At 44.2% G+C, this 17094-nt stretch overlaps 1 protein-coding gene and 1 long non-coding RNA gene across 4 annotated transcripts in view; both read left to right on the top strand.

The window, feature by feature from the left end:
• Gpsm2 (G protein signaling modulator 2) overlaps positions 1 to 17094 on the top strand; it is a 42973-nt gene that overhangs the window by 15274 nt on the left and 10605 nt on the right. For 2 of the 3 annotated variants that reach the window (XM_050120942.1, XM_050120943.1), the window contains 8 exons: positions 6509 to 6730; positions 6937 to 7072; positions 7495 to 7637; positions 8528 to 8651; positions 8750 to 8865; positions 12038 to 12193; positions 12508 to 12616; positions 13394 to 13523. In XM_050120942.1, coding sequence (XP_049976899.1) covers positions 6509 to 6730; positions 6937 to 7072; positions 7495 to 7637; positions 8528 to 8651; positions 8750 to 8865; positions 12038 to 12193; positions 12508 to 12616; positions 13394 to 13523 — 1136 coding nt within the window. Of the gene's footprint in view, positions 1 to 5730; positions 5837 to 6508; positions 6731 to 6936; positions 7073 to 7494; positions 7638 to 8527; positions 8652 to 8749; positions 8866 to 12037; positions 12194 to 12507; positions 12617 to 13393; positions 13524 to 17094 lie in introns of all 3 variants that reach the window. The other variant, XM_050120944.1, reaches the window with a different exon arrangement.
• On the top strand, positions 13544 to 16971 carry LOC126487908 (uncharacterized). Its single transcript, XR_007588525.1, has 2 exons — positions 13544 to 15053; positions 15159 to 16971. It is a non-coding gene; the product is annotated as an uncharacterized lncRNA (long non-coding RNA).

Raw genomic sequence — 17094 nt, 5'->3', positions numbered from 1 at the left:
GACGACAACATTCAAGTAAAAGGAGTAACCACAAGCTGGAGAGATGGCTCGGCAATTAAGAACACTTTCTGCCCTTACAGAGGACTTGAGTTTGATTCCCAGCATCCATGTTGGACTCACAACCACCTGCAAGTCCATCCAGCTCCAGGGGATCTGATGCTCTCGTCTGGCCTCTGAGGGCACACACACACATGGCAGAGGGTTGGGGCTGCGGGAGGCATACATGAATACAAATAAGAACAAGTCTTTCTTTCTTTCTTTCTTTCTTTCTTTCTTTCTTTCTTTCAACTTTCTTTCTTTTTTTTTTTTGGTTTTTCGAGATAGGGTTTCTCTATGGTTTTGGAGCCTGTCCTGGAACTAGCTCTTGTAGACCAGGCTGGTCTCGAACTCACAGAGATCCGCCTGCCTCTGCCTCCTGAGTGCTGGGATTAAAGGCTTGCGCCACCCCCCCCCTCCGGCTAGAACAAGTATTTCTTAAAAAGAAAGTAAAATAGGACTGGGGAGGTGTCTCAGTGGGTAAGAGTGTTTGCTGCCTAGGTATGAGGACCTGAGTTCAGATCCAGCACTCACGTGAAGGCCAGGGGTGGCCACGTGTGTAACCCTGTTGCTGGGGTGAGGTAGAGACACTTACTGGCCATTACTTGAAAGACCCTGTCTCATGGGGATAAGCCTGAGAGTGATATCTCAGAACACACCATGCCTCCATTGACCTCTGAACCCACAAGCATGCATATCATACATACACCAAACACACCTATAAATAAAATGAAAATATTTTAAAAGATACAATTTAGGGACTGGCTGAGGTGGGGAGGGTCCCACAGTTGGTAAAATGCTTGCCCTACCTTCAGTGGTCCTGAGTTTAATCCCTAGAACTCATATGCAGAAACAAACAAAAAACAGCAAAAACTCAAACAAAATCCAGGCTCAGTGGCACATTGCTGTGGCGACAGAAACTCGGATTTCTGGAAGTCACTGGCAGCCAGTCCAGCCTACTCAGCAGGCTCAGGCCAGTTAGAGCCCTTCTCAAGGCTCCCGAGGAGCAGCATGGAGGTTGTCCTCGGGTCCCTGCGCATACACAGAGCCGCATACACATGACAGACACAAACAGCGAAATAGAATTTGGTACTGAATTCAGTTTTGCTAGAGAATGTAATTGCTAATATTCCTTCCTGAGGCCGAGGAGGTAGCTCAGTTGGTGGAATACTCTTTTGCGTGCCTAACCTGAATGAACTCCAGCAGAGTATAAACCAGGTGTGGCAACTCACCCAGCTGTAATCTCAACACTCAGTAAGTGGAAACAGGAAAATAAGAAGCTCAAGGTTGTTCTTTCTTAAGCAGAGTCAAATCAAATCTGGGATATATGAAACCCTGTCTCAAAAAAATAGCAATAATAATACTATTATTTTCCTAAGATAGTTTGAGGTAACAAGGAACACTAGATTAGAAAACAAACAAAGAAACAATTTATATCCTTAGCTTTTCCGCCATGTGATCATTAAGCCAATCAGATAACCTGTCTGAGCATCTATTTCCCCTTCTGTTATTTTGGGAGATGTAAATTTGAAACTTATTATATAAAATTTAAAGCTTGGGGCTGAAGAGGTGGTTCATTGTTTAAGAGCACTTGTTGCTCTTGCAGAGGACATGGCTTCCATTCCCATCACCCTTGTGGTGGTTCACAGCTCTTCATAACTTCAATCCTAAGGGAGCTGAAGCCCTCTTCTGACCTCCTCTGGCATCCAGCACACATATGATGCTCAAACATACATGCAGGCAAAACACACCATAAAATGAATAAACCTAAAAAAAATTGTCTAATTAAACTGTGAATCCTAGTACGTTTGCAGTGCTTTTTCTTCCACAAATAAAGTAGAACAACTCGACCTATTGATAAGTAAGATACAGATAGCTTATAGGAGCCAGGACTGCTGGTGGAAAGGTCCATGCCCGAGGAGAGTACCCGAGAGCAGGACTAGGCTTTATGAAAGGAGGTGGTGGACGGTGCTCCTGGTTTGAGGTCATAAGTCCCAGCTCCCATCATCATCATCTATCCTGAGAAACCTTTGGAGGAATCAGATTTGGACATAATCAGTATTATTGGGCGTTTTTAAGTGCAGCTTCAAGATTTTAATCCTGTTTTGCTTTGACTGATATAATTTGAATGCAAGAAATTAAAATTAAGGTGGTAATGAAGATGCTAAATGTCAAAATCTATTGTAGAAGTGAGAAAAGTTTGGCGTCGAAATACCAGACTTGTGCAGAAGAGGAATTATACCTGACATATTTGTGTTAGTTACTTCCTGATTATAAAATGCCTGACCTAGACTTGAGGAAGCGAGGGTTTATTTTTGCTTGCAGGTTGATGGCACAGTCCCTCAGGGCAAGGATGGCATGGCCGCAGAGACAGTGGTCCCTTTCTGTCCATACTCAGGAGGTAGAAAGCAGGGGCTCTGGTATTCAGATCACTTCCAGTTTTGTTTTTTTAAAGATTTATTTATTTATTATGTATACAGCATTCTGCCTGCAAATATGCCCGCACGCCAGAAGAGGGCCCAAGATCTCTTTACGGATGTTTGTGAGCCACCATATGGTTGCTGGGAATTGAACTCGGGACCTCTGGAAGAGCAGCCATAGCTCTTAACCACTGAGCCATCTCTCCAGCCCTCACTTTCAGTTTTATTCAAGTCCAGGATCCCTGCCTGTGAAAGGTGCTGTTCCCGGTCAGGGAGAGTGCACCCCAGTTCATGTAGAAATCCTTCACAGACAGACACCACAAGGTGCTGTTCCCGGTCAGGGAGAGTGCGCCCCAGTTCATGTAGAAACCCTTCACAGACAGACACAAGGTTGCTGTTCCCGGTCAGGGAGAGTGCGCCCCACCCAGTTCATGTAGAAACCCTTCACAGACAGACACAAGGTTGCTGTTCCCCTTCAGGGAGAGTGCGCCCCACCCAGTCCATGTAGAAACCCTTCACAGACACACTAAGAAGCTTTTCTCAAGGCGATCCTGTCTAGTTGACAGTCAACATAAACCATCTGGTTTGCTCTGCTTACATTTATTCAAAGCAGTTCTTTGACTGTGCATGTAGACAGGCTGCCAGGAGCGACTAAGAAGTCCTGTCAGAGAGGAATTGCCCTGGCCTGGTTCCTGCAGCTGAGTATGTGTTTTGTCTTCACCCCAGCTGGTAAACAGATGAAGTAATTCTCTTCTCTCACGGTGACAGAGAGGATAGGAAATTTTCTCATCATTTAATGATCTTCTAAAAATGCATAAGCTTAACTTGCTATATTTTACAATTCCAAATAATTGATTGGAGTTTAGGGATTTTGTTTCCTTATAATATATAGTAGAGTCATAGTATGTCTGCATTGACAGTCCCCTAGATAGTTTTGAGTTTTAGCTCAGACATTAGTTACTATAACTTAGTTTTTCGTATGAACATTCTCACGATCTCAGAGGACAGGTAGGTCAGCGGGGTTTCAGTTGACTATTATGGTTTCTGGTGATAACTACATAAAAATGTCTTTCCAAAAGTATGTAACTTGGGCTGGGGGATGTCTCCGTGGGTAAGGTGGGTTACTGGCATGAGGGCCTGAATCCAGATTTCAGCACCCGTGCAGTGTAGCAGCCGGGTGTGGTAGCACGCTTGTAGCCTCCAGCCAGACAGTACAGCCAAATTGGTGAGCTCCGGGTTCACAGGCAGACTGTCTCAAAGGTACAGTGGAGAGCGACGAAGAAGACGGTTGCCTTCGGTCTCTGACCTTGCCAACTGTACACACAGGCAAGCACATCCATGAGCACACAAATGTGTAACTCTTAGGGTATCGTTTTGTCATCATATAGAGCAGACAGAACACACCCATACACACAAAATAAATTTTGTTATGTATTATGTCATTTGGATTGATAATGTCATGTTGTATGAATAAACTTAGAAATCCAGAAGGCCATGTATTTGTACTGGTGATACTTTATATGTATGCTTGCTTTATATGGATGCAGGCAAACACATAGATCCTGTTTGTAAATGCCTTTTTTATGAATAATTCTGCTTGTCTTTGATGTCCTGTGTAACCCAGTCATCCTGAATTGAGAGCACCGCTGTCTGACCATTTCCCTACTCTCTCCCTCTGTGGAATTATGTGCCATGCATGGCTGCATATTTTTTTTTTATTATTTTGAGTATGAGTGTTCTGTCTGTTGATATGTCTGTGTACCACATGGGCCTAGTACCTGAGAAGGCCAGAAGAAGGTATTGGATTCCCTAGGACTGGAATTACAGATGGTTGTGAGCCACCAAGAAGATACTGGAAATCAAACCCAAGTCCTCTAGAAGAGCAGCCAGTGCTCTTATCCACTGAGCCATCTCTCCAGCCATGCTTGTCACAGCAGTATTTATTGCTATGAATCTCCTTGTGTAGACGTCTTGTGAATTGTGGAACTATACTCTGAAGTTCTGTTCCTAGAAGGGAAAATGCTTGTTAGATATTTCTTACACAAGAATGTTTAGGTTAAAATTTTAGTAGGAAGATTTTATATACATATATATGTATACATACATACATACACACACTTTTTTCTCTTTTCCTAATGTTTCCTGCTGGTAGTTCTTAGGTGGACACTGGTTCCGGTATTCAGACAAAGACAAACTGATTCAGATGCCTCATCTAGCAGCTTTCATGGAAAGGGAAGTTTTTGCTTGTGAAAGACAAGAAGAGTTTTGTTAATTTCAACCCTGTGGATAAAGAAATGTAACTAGCTGCTGTGGGGTGCATGCTGTGATCCAGCACTCTGGAGCCTGAGGCAGGAGGATCTCCAGTTCAAGGCCCGCATGGCTACATAGTGAGGCTGATTCAAGAAAGAAAAAAACTAGGGGGAAAAAATGGATAAATAGTAGCTGACCAAATACCTCTACAAGACTGGGGCCCGTCAACATTCCATCGTGGATGGGGGAGGAGCTCATAAGACCTCACCTTCTGAAGAGCTGTAGACAGTTAATGGTTGCTAGGAGACAGGGAGTCATATTCCCAGTGTTGTAGCCACTGGTAAGTTGCCCACTTGAAGTGAATGACTCATGCTCATTCAGGCGGCACCAGCACACATCCATCCATTGTAAGTGTTACACTTACCCAGGAAGCTAAGAGGGCTCCTTGTTGGGAAGAAGAAAGGTTTGGCAGTACAGGGAGAGTGTAAGAGAGGGTGAGGGGTGTAAAGTGCCTTGCGTATCTGTGTGAAATTGTGAGAACATAAGTAAACTGTAGAACACTGTAGCTGGTTACGTTTCTGATTAGACTGATTTCATCTTTCCGTGTACTTAGTTCTTCCTTCCTGGTCTCGTTGGTTCCGTCTACTGTTGAAACATGTTAGCCTTGGTTATATTGACTTGGATTGCTTTTGTAAGTTCATACATGGAAGGTAAAGTTACTGTCATAGAACAAGCAATAGACATTGGCTAAGTATTTTTGAATTGCTAAAGAGAAAGCTACCTGAGTGCAGAATTGAGGATTACCTGTTAGAGATGCTGGCTACACCTGCCTGTTCTAATTCAGGAGTCTGCTTTGAAGCTTTGCTGTTGGCTCGTAGTTGATCTTAGTCCATACTTTTCTAGTTCCAGCAGGGTATAGTCTACTTTTACAAACACATTTTAATGTATGACTGTAAGGGCAGCCTGGCCTGTCCTTCTCAGGAAGACCATACATCTCCTCTGACAGTTTTTCTCTGCTCTAAAGGTCACCACCTAGGCTAGACTGGCTGGCCAGCGCACCTGTGGACCCTTGCCTCTCCATTGTGGGATGACAAGCATGTGCCAGACCTGGGTCTGGGAAATGAAATCAGGTCATTATGCTGGCAAGGCAGGTGCTATACCAGCTCAACCCTCCACCCCACTGCTGTACCAGCTCAACCCTCCCTCCACCCCCCTGCTGTACCAGCTCAACCCTCCACCCCCTGCTGTACCAGCTCAGCCCTCCACCCCCTGCTGTACCAGTTAAACCCTCCATTTCCATCTAAATTAATTGCTTTCCAGGAAAGCTTCTTGATCTTTAGTTCTCTGGTGAATCAAGATATTTTGTTTCTTTATTCTTTTAGATGATAATTGCTTGTGTGCTGGTAAGAAATGAAAAAGGAGTGTGTGTGTGTGTGTTTTGTGTGTGTGTGATATGAGACTGAGAAAGGCAGATGGAACGACGGATGGGTAGATGGAAACACTGTTTAAGATAGCCTCCCTAGTAAAGTGGGTTGTTACTCTGGGCGGGCCACTTATAATAAACTCCATGTACGATATTTAGCTACCCCATCTAAAAGACCTCTGAGGCCCAGAGAAATATGAGCAGGCAAATTAGCTGTTGCTTCAATTAAGCATTTACTGTTTTGTAATGTTAGTAATGTGTATGTAACTCAGCTAAGCGCCCGTCTGATCAAGAGTAGCCACAGAGTCCTCGTTTATATTACTGGGGTTAAGATCACGGATGGAATTGTGATGCTCTGAGTGTCCTATATAATTTGCAGAATGGAAGCTTCTTGCCTTGAGCTGGCCTTGGAAGGAGAGCGCCTGTGTAAATCAGGGGACTGCCGCGCTGGCGTGTCCTTTTTTGAAGCTGCAGTTCAAGTTGGAACCGAGGACCTCAAAACCCTCAGTGCTATTTACAGCCAGCTGGGCAACGCTTACTTCTACTTACACGACTATGCCAAAGCCCTAGAGTACCACCACCACGACTTAACGCTCGCCAGGTAACGTCAGCGTTCGACATTCTCCCTCTCTAAGTTGACTTGCTTAAAAAAACCGAAGTCAAACTCCCAGGCTGGTCTCGAACTCACAGAGATCCTCCTGCCTCTGCCTCCCGAGTGCTGGGATTAAAAACATGCACCACCACTGCCCGACTGTATCTTAATTTTTAAAAATGGTTTTAACATCACTTTTCAAACTTCTGTCCCAGGACCATTGGAGATCAACTGGGGGAGGCTAAAGCCAGTGGCAACCTTGGAAACACCTTAAAAGTGCTTGGGAATTTTGATGAAGCCATAGTGTGCTGCCAGCGACACCTGGACATCTCCAGAGAACTCAGCGACAAGGTAATAAAGATGGTAGACCAGATGACGGTTATTTCCATAATCTGTAAAGTCAAATATTCATAGACAAAAGAGAAACAGAGTTTTTTTTTAAATAGAAAAAGCAAATAGCAAAAGGTCCTTCTTTGCGAGTAGAATGATGTGTTTGATTCTCTGTGGATGGGCATTGGGTGCTTGGTTTCCTTGACAACAGCATTGAGGATATTATAAACAAATGGGGAGTGGCAAGATGGCTCAGTGGGTAAGGGCACTGACTTCGGTCCCGGGGACCTGCAGGAAGGTGGAGGGGGCGACCCACCACGTGCACCACCACACGCATCATGCACACACACGGTAATAACACATTAAATAAATACGTGGGATTAGCAGTAGAAACCCCTGGCCTCCGTCTTTAGAATGTAAGCTTTGTTGACGTCTCCACCCAGGTGGGAGAAGCGCGGGCACTCTACAACCTTGGAAATGTGTACCATGCCAAAGGGAAGAGTTTTGGTTGTCCCGGGCCCCAGGATGTCGGAGAGTTTCCAGAAGAAGTGAGGAATGCCTTGCAGACAGCTGTGGATCTCTACGAGTGAGTGCGCGTGCGTGGTGGGGCTGTGGGCCTGGGCCTCCTGTGCTTTTTATTCTGTGACAGGGTGGTTCCCAGTTTGTCAAAGATGCAGAAATAGCCGGGCGGTGGTGTTGCACACCTTTAATCCCAGCACTCCTGAAGCAGAGGCAGGCGGATCTCTGTGAGTTGGAAGCCAGCCTGGCCTACTGAGCGAGTTCCAGGGCAGCCAGGACTACAGAGAAGCCCTGTCTCAGAAGAAACAAGAAAACAAGAAAGATGTAGGAACTGTGAGCTGATTCACTGGCTGTGGTAGCACACGGCTGACCTCCCAGTTTGGAAGTAACCTCCGCTACATTCTGAGTCTGGGATGACATATTGAGGTCCTGTCTTAAACAAAACAAAACAAAGACAAAAGTAGGCTAACTTGAAAACTAAGCACTGGAAACAGTAGCTGCTGAAGTGCTACTGTACTGCAGAAACCTGCTCTTCACTTAAACTGCAGACCAGTGCCCCTTAGTGGTGAAAGCAAGAAACACCAATGCTTAGTTTAATTTATTTGGGGTAAATTTAGTGTTTGGTCAGTAGGATTTCAAACAATCGCCTAGCTGTCGGGCTCCATGATCATCTCTTGCTGGCTCTGAATAAAGACCTCCAGCCGGCTGTTTCAGTGAGTGAAGATACTGCCCCGCTCAGAACGGGCCTTTAAGATACTGTCATTATAACTGTAAGCTGGCTTTTATCTGACTAACAGATTAACTCTGGGGCTGGGGTATAGCTCAGTGGCCAGCACTTGCCGAGCATGCCCTAGGCCTGGGTTTAAACCCCAGCTATGAAAACAATAAAACCTGTCTGCAGTCAACCAAGAACTTTCCCCTAAACTTACGCTCTCACCGCTTTTTGTCATCACTAAGGGAAAACCTGTCGTTAGTAACTGCTCTAGGTGACCGAGCAGCACAAGGACGGGCCTTTGGGAATCTTGGCAACACACACTACCTCCTTGGCAACTTCAGGGATGCGGTTATAGCTCACGAGCAGGTAAACATGGAGCTGGACCACTTCCTCCTCGGAGCGGAGGGCCATGATTGGGTGGTCTTCAGCTCTCTCGTGTCTCTGACGAAGGCTTTATGTTCTAGCGGCTCCTTATTGCAAAAGAGTTCGGAGATAAAGCTGCCGAAAGGAGAGCCTACAGTAACCTCGGAAACGCATACATCTTCCTGGGGGAATTCGAAACCGCTTCAGAATACTACCGGTTAGTCGGATATCTTTGTGGGTCAATGTAAAGCGAGTCCTTACGTAGCCTGTAAAATCACAGTGGGCTTTGGGGGTGAGACCCGGCTACTGACGCGTGTTGGCAGGGCCTAGGCTCCCAGGCCTGTCTCCTCATCTGTGTGGCCATCAGGATCTGGATTTGGGAATGTTACAAGAACTGGGCATGTTAAGAACTTACCTGGTACGCTGCGCTCAGGAAACATTGTACTCAAGTTTTTTTTTTTTTTTTTTTTTTTCTGGGAGTTTCGACTGGGGCCTTGACTTTGTAGTCCTCCTGTCTCAGCCTCCTGAGTGCTGTCATTGCCAGCATTGGCCATTGAGTGTGGCCTTTTACCTGATACTTAATAGCAGAATATGACTTCCTTTATGTTCTTTATTACCTTTTGTACTTCTAAGGTCCTTTATGAACCTGTTTAGCGTGTAGGGTGTGTGTTTTATCTCACTCAATTACTAGTGGTAACAGAGGCCAACAGGAAGTTTTGGTTAAAAAAACTAGGTCTTGTGGGAAGACTATTAACGTTTTCACACACACACAAAAGGGTGTTAATCTCCACCAATGGCCATTAATTTTTCCATCCTGCCCCACCGTCAACCAGCAGTTCTCCCTTCCTTCTGCCCAGCATCAACTCCACCAAAGCTGAGGCTCTGCTCATCTGCCTGCAGCATTGCCAGCTTGCACTTCTGAGTCAGGGCCCCTCTAGCCCTCAGTAGGCTGGAATTGATGGTAGCAAGGTCTGACCAGCTTCAGGTCGTCTGCTCTGTACCTTCTGGACTGTTGAGGGTTTTCTCCACTTAGTGGGCTTCAGACACACAGGGGTTGGTTTGTGCTGATACTTCAGAGATTCCTGTATACGGGATTCAGATAGTTTGTCTCAAATCAACAACAAAAACAATTTGGCTTTTTAAAAAGGAATCTTTAATTAAAAAAAAAAACTTATATACATTAGTGTTTTGCCATGGGTGTTAGGTCCCCTGGAACTGGAATTACAGACAGCTGTGAGCTGCCATGTGGGTGCTGGGAATTGAACCTGGGTCCTCTGGAAGAGCAGTCAGTGCTGTGCTCTTAACCACGGAGCCGTCTCGCCAGCTCGGTGCTGGCTTTTTGGTGTATGTCTTTCCCAGGTCACTAATCCAACCCATCCTTAGTTCTCTTAATACATTTTCTCTGCTTTTGTTACTCCACAAAGAAAAATCTGGGTGTTTGGCACATGCCCTTACTCCCAGAACTCAGAAGGTGAAGGCAGTGGATTTCTGTGAATTTGATGCCAACCTGGTCTACAAAGTGAGTTTCAGGCCAGTCTGAGGAACACAGTGAGACCTGTCTCAAAAACAGAGGAAAGAACAAGCTAAGGTTGCTCTGGTCCATCTAGAACATTAAATGGTGCTATCTGTCTTCAGCCTCCAAAGGGGCCATGGCCCACAGGTTGAGAACCACTGAATTAACTAGATAAGACATTTCCTTCCTAGTATGTCATGTGAGAAGTATAGCATACATGTTGATTTTTAACTGCCAAGTTTCTTGTATTTTAAAGTCGAGAACACAGAAAAGTCTTTGCTATTAAATGTTATACCTATGTTAAATATTAAAAGTTCTGTTACAAATTGGTTGATGGCTTTTTGACTAAAGAAGTTACGAGTTTGCTGTTACGGGTTGCTCCTCACAGCAAGTAGACTAGAACTCAGAAATTTAACCTCTGTTCCAAAAACACAGGCGAGTGATACTTTTGGAACGCGCCTTCAGAATTGTCTCCAGGCCCGTGGAAAAGTATGTGACCCATGCTTTTCGGGATACAAAGCAGCAGCTTGGCAAACAGACCTAAGTAATTGAATTTGCTCCTAGAAAGATCTCTGATCATTTACAAACAGTAATGGTGGAGCAGAGACAGCCGTACTGTGGGGTCTGACGGCAGTTCTGAAGTCTCAAAACTGCCTGTGAGGACCAGCCACTAGAGTAAGCATGCAGCCTCCCAGGGCGACAGCTCTAAAGATTATCATTGTTAGTATATAGCTTCAAATTTGTGTTTTTGAAAAGACCTATCTTATTACCATATTTCAATTTTGAAGTAGTTATGAGCGGTGAAGTGATTGTGCTTTGGGCAGAAACTCTGGAAAAGGTCATTTAGATTATTGAATCCACAGGCGTCTGTAGACTTAAGCACTGATACAGTTTGCATACATCCCGGTGCATCTCAACGTTCCCAGAGCCTTGTGAGGTCTTTCTCCCAGCCTCTATATACATATATGAGAAAACCGATAGGAGGCTTGTGTAGCTTGTTCTCGAACACACAGTGAGCAAGGGTAGGGTCTGAATCAGACAGTGCTGTCCCAAGACCGTGTTCTAGCCCGTTACACCAACTTCTTGCTGACAGTATACCGCATGTGTTAGGTAGAATTTGTGTCATGTTAAATAAAATGCTTGGTATTTTTTATGAATCAGTACTGTGATTCACAGTCCTATAAACCCACATTTAAGGACTTTCCCTAAATATTATAAATGTTGACAGAGGGTAAAGATAGCAGTAGGATTAAAGACAGATGTTGGGGTTAGGGAGACGGCTTCACTGGCAAAGTACTCACTACACAAATATGAGGACTTGAGTTCGAGCCCCTGCACCTACCTCAAAAGTTAGGCACCATGGTGTTACCTGTAATTCAAGTGCTTGGGGTAGAGATGCAAGGACAAAGATCCCCAGGCTCACTGGGCAGCCAGCCTGGCCAAGTCAGTGAGACCCATCTCAAATCAGAGACTGATGAGGAAGGCAGCAGCCTGGTGCAACTCTGGCCTCCACGTGATGCGCACACACACACACATATATATGCACAAGACAGCCAGTGCATGAACACGTGTAAGTTACCGCCAGCACAGAGGGGAGAGAGCGTCTACATACTTGACATACTTCTGCTCTCCAGAGGCAGTTGATCTCATGCTTCAGCACGGCTGTATTTTGGTGAGCTATTAAGACTCAAAGTCTAAATCTATTTTTTTTACACTTTAAAACAGGTTTTCACTTTCTAAAGTAATGGAAGATAAATTGAACTCTCAGGCTTGTTTAAAAGGCAGCAGAAAGCAACAAGAGATGGGAAATGTCAGTATTATGATTCTTTTAGAACCAGAATTTCAAATGAGCTTTATGCGAATTGGTTTCTCTTAGGAAGACACTGCTGCTGGCTCGGCAGCTTAAAGACAGAGCCGTGGAAGCTCAGTCCTGCTACAGTCTTGGGAACACGTACACTTTGCTGCAGGACTACGAGAAGGCCATCGACTATCATCTGAAGCATTTAGCAATTGCTCAGGAGCTCAAGGACAGGTAAGTCGCTCCCTGTCCCTGAGTTAGGGCAAATGCAGATGCATTATTGAATTCCGGCCTTTTGCCTCTGCCTCCCAAGTGCTGGAATTAAAGGTGGCCACGGCATAGTTTAAAGACTGTTGCCATGTTTTAATATTTGACTTGGAGTTTGGTGTCGAGTATTCCCGTTTCTCTGTCTGGACTCCTCCTTGCTCTATCTGAAAGGTTAAGTAAATCCAAAGCATGCTTTGATCCTTGAATTACTGCTTGGTTGTATTTATTCTGTACAAAGACCTCGTTTCAGACAACTGCGTGTGAATTTAATTACATTTTAGAATTGGCGAAGGACGAGCATGTTGGAGTTTAGGAAACGCATACACGGCTCTAGGAAATCATGATCAAGCAATGCATTTTGCTGAAAAGCACTTGGACATTTCAAGAGAGGTATGAGACAGAGGAGACCACGGCCTGCCCTGTTGTCGCTTACAGATCAGGGAGGCTGTGGGGTGTTTTCCAGAGCAGCCTTACAGCTGTGCAAGCAGACAGGCGGCTGTGTTGCCTTCATCTGGGGAGACAGTGGAATGAGCTGGGGCATGTGGGAATAGGATGTTGCCAGAACACTCCATCTTCTTATCCGGGTAGAGAAATATGGTTTTTTAAAGAAAAAGTTGATATTTAGAACCAAGGACTCTTGTTAGACCTGATGGCTCTTTGAGCTTAGATACCATTTCTGAGCTTCATTTCTCTCATGTGCAAATGGAAGTGGTAACAGATACCATGGGAATTGTTAGCGCATGCACGCGCACTGTGAGCTGATGCTTATCATTTCTCTGTGTCACTCTAACATAGAAACGCTGTGGCTACAGGTGGGGAATTGTTAGCACACACACGTATATACTCACACATACACATGCACTTGCACATACACGCACGCGCACTGTGAGCTGATGCTCACCATTTCTCTGTCACTCTAACACAAACGCTGTGGCTACAGGTGGGGAATTGTTAGCACACGCACGTACATACTCACACATACACGTGCACATACACGCACGCGCACTGTGAGCTGATGCTCACCATTTCTCTGTCACTCTAACACAAACGCTGTGGCTACAGGTGGGGAATTGTTAGCACACGCACGTACATACTCACACATACACGTGCACATACACGCATGCGCACTGTGAGCTGATGCTCACCATTTCTCTGTCACTCTAACAGGTTGGGGACAAAAGTGGTGAACTGACCGCACGGCTAAACCTCTCAGACCTGCAGATGGTTCTTGGTCTGAGCTACAGCACAAATAATTCCATGATGTCTGAAAATATTGAACTTGATGGCAGCTTACATGGTAAGTAACAGCTTTCAAAACCCCCACTTCTGATCTCTGTGAGTTCAAGGCCAACCTGGTCTACAGAGTGAGCTCCAGGATAGGCTCCAAAGCTACACGGAGAAATTCTGTTTCGAAAAAACAAACCAGACCAAAAAACAACACAACCCCACTTCCTATGCTTAAGATTTACTTTACATTTAGGAAAAGAAAGGCTCTTTTAAATTTCTAGTGATGCATGTCTGCTGTACCCAGAGACCACATGTGACAGAAGTGTAACTTCTCCACCTTTTGTGTTTTTTTTACACAGTTCAGTTAACCCATAAACACAGAATATGGCATTTTATAATTCTTGTTGTGAACATAGGAATGATAAAGGTGTAAGTCTTTTCTTTAGTTAAAAAAATACTCAAATGCTGTTAGAGTAACCTGTAGGTTAATTCAGAAACCTATAAATAAGATACCAGAATGAAAACACTTTGCCTATCCCTTTATATTTCAAATAGTTACAATATATCTGATTCTTAGTTAAGTTCTTTTTCTCTCCCATTTCACTTATGATGAAATACCTTGGGATGGCTGTCTCTTCTTTCAAATCAGAAAACACAGGAGATCTTCTACCTGTATGTGACTCAGAAATACATTTTTAACTTGGTTTCATGAACCACAGACATGACTCAATGGGTAAAGCATCCGCTAACAAGCCTTGTGACCTGAGTTCAAGCCCCAGAACCCACATAGTAGAAAGCGAGAACCAACCCTAAAGTTGTCCTCTGACCTCCCTGCGGGCACTGTGGCGCTTGTGCCCCCACCCCCAACAATAAATAAATTTACCTTTAAAAAATATATTCGTCCTAAGCTTAGATTCACAGTTGTGGGCTAGAGAGATGGCTCAGCAGTTAAGAGCACGGGATGCTTTCCCAGAGGTCCTGAGTTCAAGTCCCAACACTGACATGGGAGCTCATAGCTGTAACTCTAGTTCCAAGGGTTCTGTTCCCCTCCTGGCCTTCAGCACCAGGCACAGAAGTGGTGGACAGACATATATGCAGACAGAACACCCACACACAAAATTAAAAACTGAAATTCTTGGTCTGGAAAACATTGACACAACATTTCATACTTGAAAGCCAGTGAAAAAAATTAGCTTTGTCACTGGAGTTTTTCCTCTCTAAACTCAGAGATAATGGCAGGAAGTCTGTCCTGATAATCACAGGATAGCAAAGAACATTTCATAAAAGATTCTGAAGTGGGGGTGTAATAAATTGCAATGTGCTTTGTAATGAGTTATTGTAACTGGATAAAGTTTCCCAGTGTTTAATTTGGAAGTCGGTGTGTTGTAAGAATTCTCATCTTTTAAAACTGTCACGTGTTGTCATGAGCCCTAGCTCCAGACCCTCTAGCATCTCCTCTGCCTCCTCTTGCCATCGGAACCCACTCACCAGCGCTGCATGCTAGCTTGGCACCTCTTCTCAAGGTCACACGCTTCCTCGGCAGTATCTCCTGCAGCTGCTCACTCCACCTGCGGGGTCCTCTGCTCTTCATCCCCATCCGGTACATCCCTAATGCCCAGGGCTCGGCTCCTGAGCCTCCTCTTTCTCTGCCTCCCTCTCTATTCACCATCTACCGTTGGAACAGATTTATCCTTTTTCGTTCTAGTCCATGTCCTGGTTCAGTGCCTTCAATAGAACTTTTTAGAAAGGTGGGAAAATTCTTGGGACAGCAGTTAAAAGCACTGGCTGCTCTTCCGGAGGATCATGTTCCATTCCCAGTACCTACATGACATCTAGAGCCCTCTTCTGGCCTCTGCGGGTTCCTGCACTCACAGATACGTACTTAACACAGGACACATATGCAGATGCATGAAAATAAAATCTTTAAGAAATGAAAAACATGGACTTCATGAAATATAAATGCTGATCACTTCACAGCTTGTAATCAAAGTTTAACCCTAAACCCTTGTAATTAAACCCAATATAGAAAATAAAAATTTCAGAGGCTCCGTATCTCACAGATAGTCTGTCCTCAGCACAGTGCAATTAAGTTGGAAATCAATATCAAGAAAAAGTAGCATAGAAGTCTGGACCTAGTGACACACACCTCTAAATCCCACTACTAATCTAAGACCAGGCTGGGCAACTCAGTGATGCCGGCCTAAAAACTAAAGAGGACTGTGGTGTGGCTTAGTGACACAGAACACTTGCCCATAGCCTGCACAAGGACCAAGCCCCATGTACTGTTACACACACAAACACACACACACACACACACACACACACACGGAAACATAGAACATCCATTTGAAAACTTAAAAGCATACTTCTAAATAACTTGTAGATTGATGAATTCTTAAATAAGATTAAATCTAATTTAGAAGTTACAGTGAAAATATAGTGTTTCAATGAAATTTTTTATTTTATGTGTTTGGATGTTTTGTCTGCATGTGTGTTGCCCACATGTGTGCCTGGAGACTAAGGAGGTCAGAAGAGGGCATTGGGGCCCTTAACACTGGAATTACAGTGATTGTGAGCCAGCGTGTGGATGTGGGAACTGAATTCAGGTCCCTCTGCATAGACAGTAAGTGCTCTCAACCACTGAAGCATCTCTCTACCCCTCTGGACTTCAGTTTTTGCAGCATGTTACTTGTAGTGGTTCTTCAGCAAAACTTGTATTTAAAAGAATTTTTTTAAAACTTTGTGCATGCATGTCTATATTCAGACAAAATGCAATGAAGATTTCTTTAAAGTTAAATTTGGTTTTTAAAAAAAGGTGAGCAAATCTACAAGAGAGAGAAGGGAGCACTCAAAATAGATGTACAGGTTGAAAAGGTGAATGGCTTAGTATAATTTTAGAGGAATCTATTTCAAAACCTAGGAGAAATACCTATTTCTAGAAACATAACAAATCATAAAAAGAATTAGGTCAGGTATTAAAAGTCTTCTCACTAGGAAACATGGAAGCTCACAGTTGTCGCCACCTTTTGATGGGGTCACACATCCAAGTTAAACAAGACACAAGAGTGCAGGTGGACTTCCCTGATGATCTGGAAACTGCCTCCCACTTTATAACTGCCCAGACCATGAGAATATCCTGCTCAGATACCCAGGGTACGGAGGAGGGACGATCCAAACTCAGTAAACAGTTTCTACTGAATGTTCAAAGTGCATAAGCTAGGGACCATCTAAATAACCATTGCATTTTCCAGATAACTGAAAAACTGGGAAAGTTCATCAGCTTGAGAATCATAACCTTGATACCTAAACTAGAAATAAACAGTACAAGAAAGTAACTTACAGGGGCTGGAGAGATGGCTCAGTGGTTAAGAGCATTGCCTGCTCTTCTAAAGGTCCTGAGTTCAATTCCCAGCAACCACATGGTGGCTCACAACCATCTGTAATGAGATCTGGCGCCCTCTTCTGGCATGTGGGCATCCATGGAGGCAGAATGTTGCATACATAATAAATAAATTAAATTTAAAAAAAAAGAAAGTAACTTACAGACTAGCTTCACTCATGAATAAAGTTTCAAAAATCCTCAAAACAAAACAAATCTGGAAAAGTGTTTAAAGCAAACGGGTTTTAACGCAGCACAAGTG

The sequence above is a fragment of the Alexandromys fortis genome, unplaced genomic scaffold, assembly GCF_014885135.2.
Source record: "Alexandromys fortis isolate MF-2015 unplaced genomic scaffold, M_Fortis_MF-2015_v1.1 scaffold_176, whole genome shotgun sequence".
Taxonomy (NCBI): Eukaryota; Metazoa; Chordata; class Mammalia; order Rodentia; family Cricetidae; genus Alexandromys; species Alexandromys fortis.
Note: the sequence above shows the minus strand (reverse complement) of the source record. Positions and strands in the feature narration are given on the sequence as shown.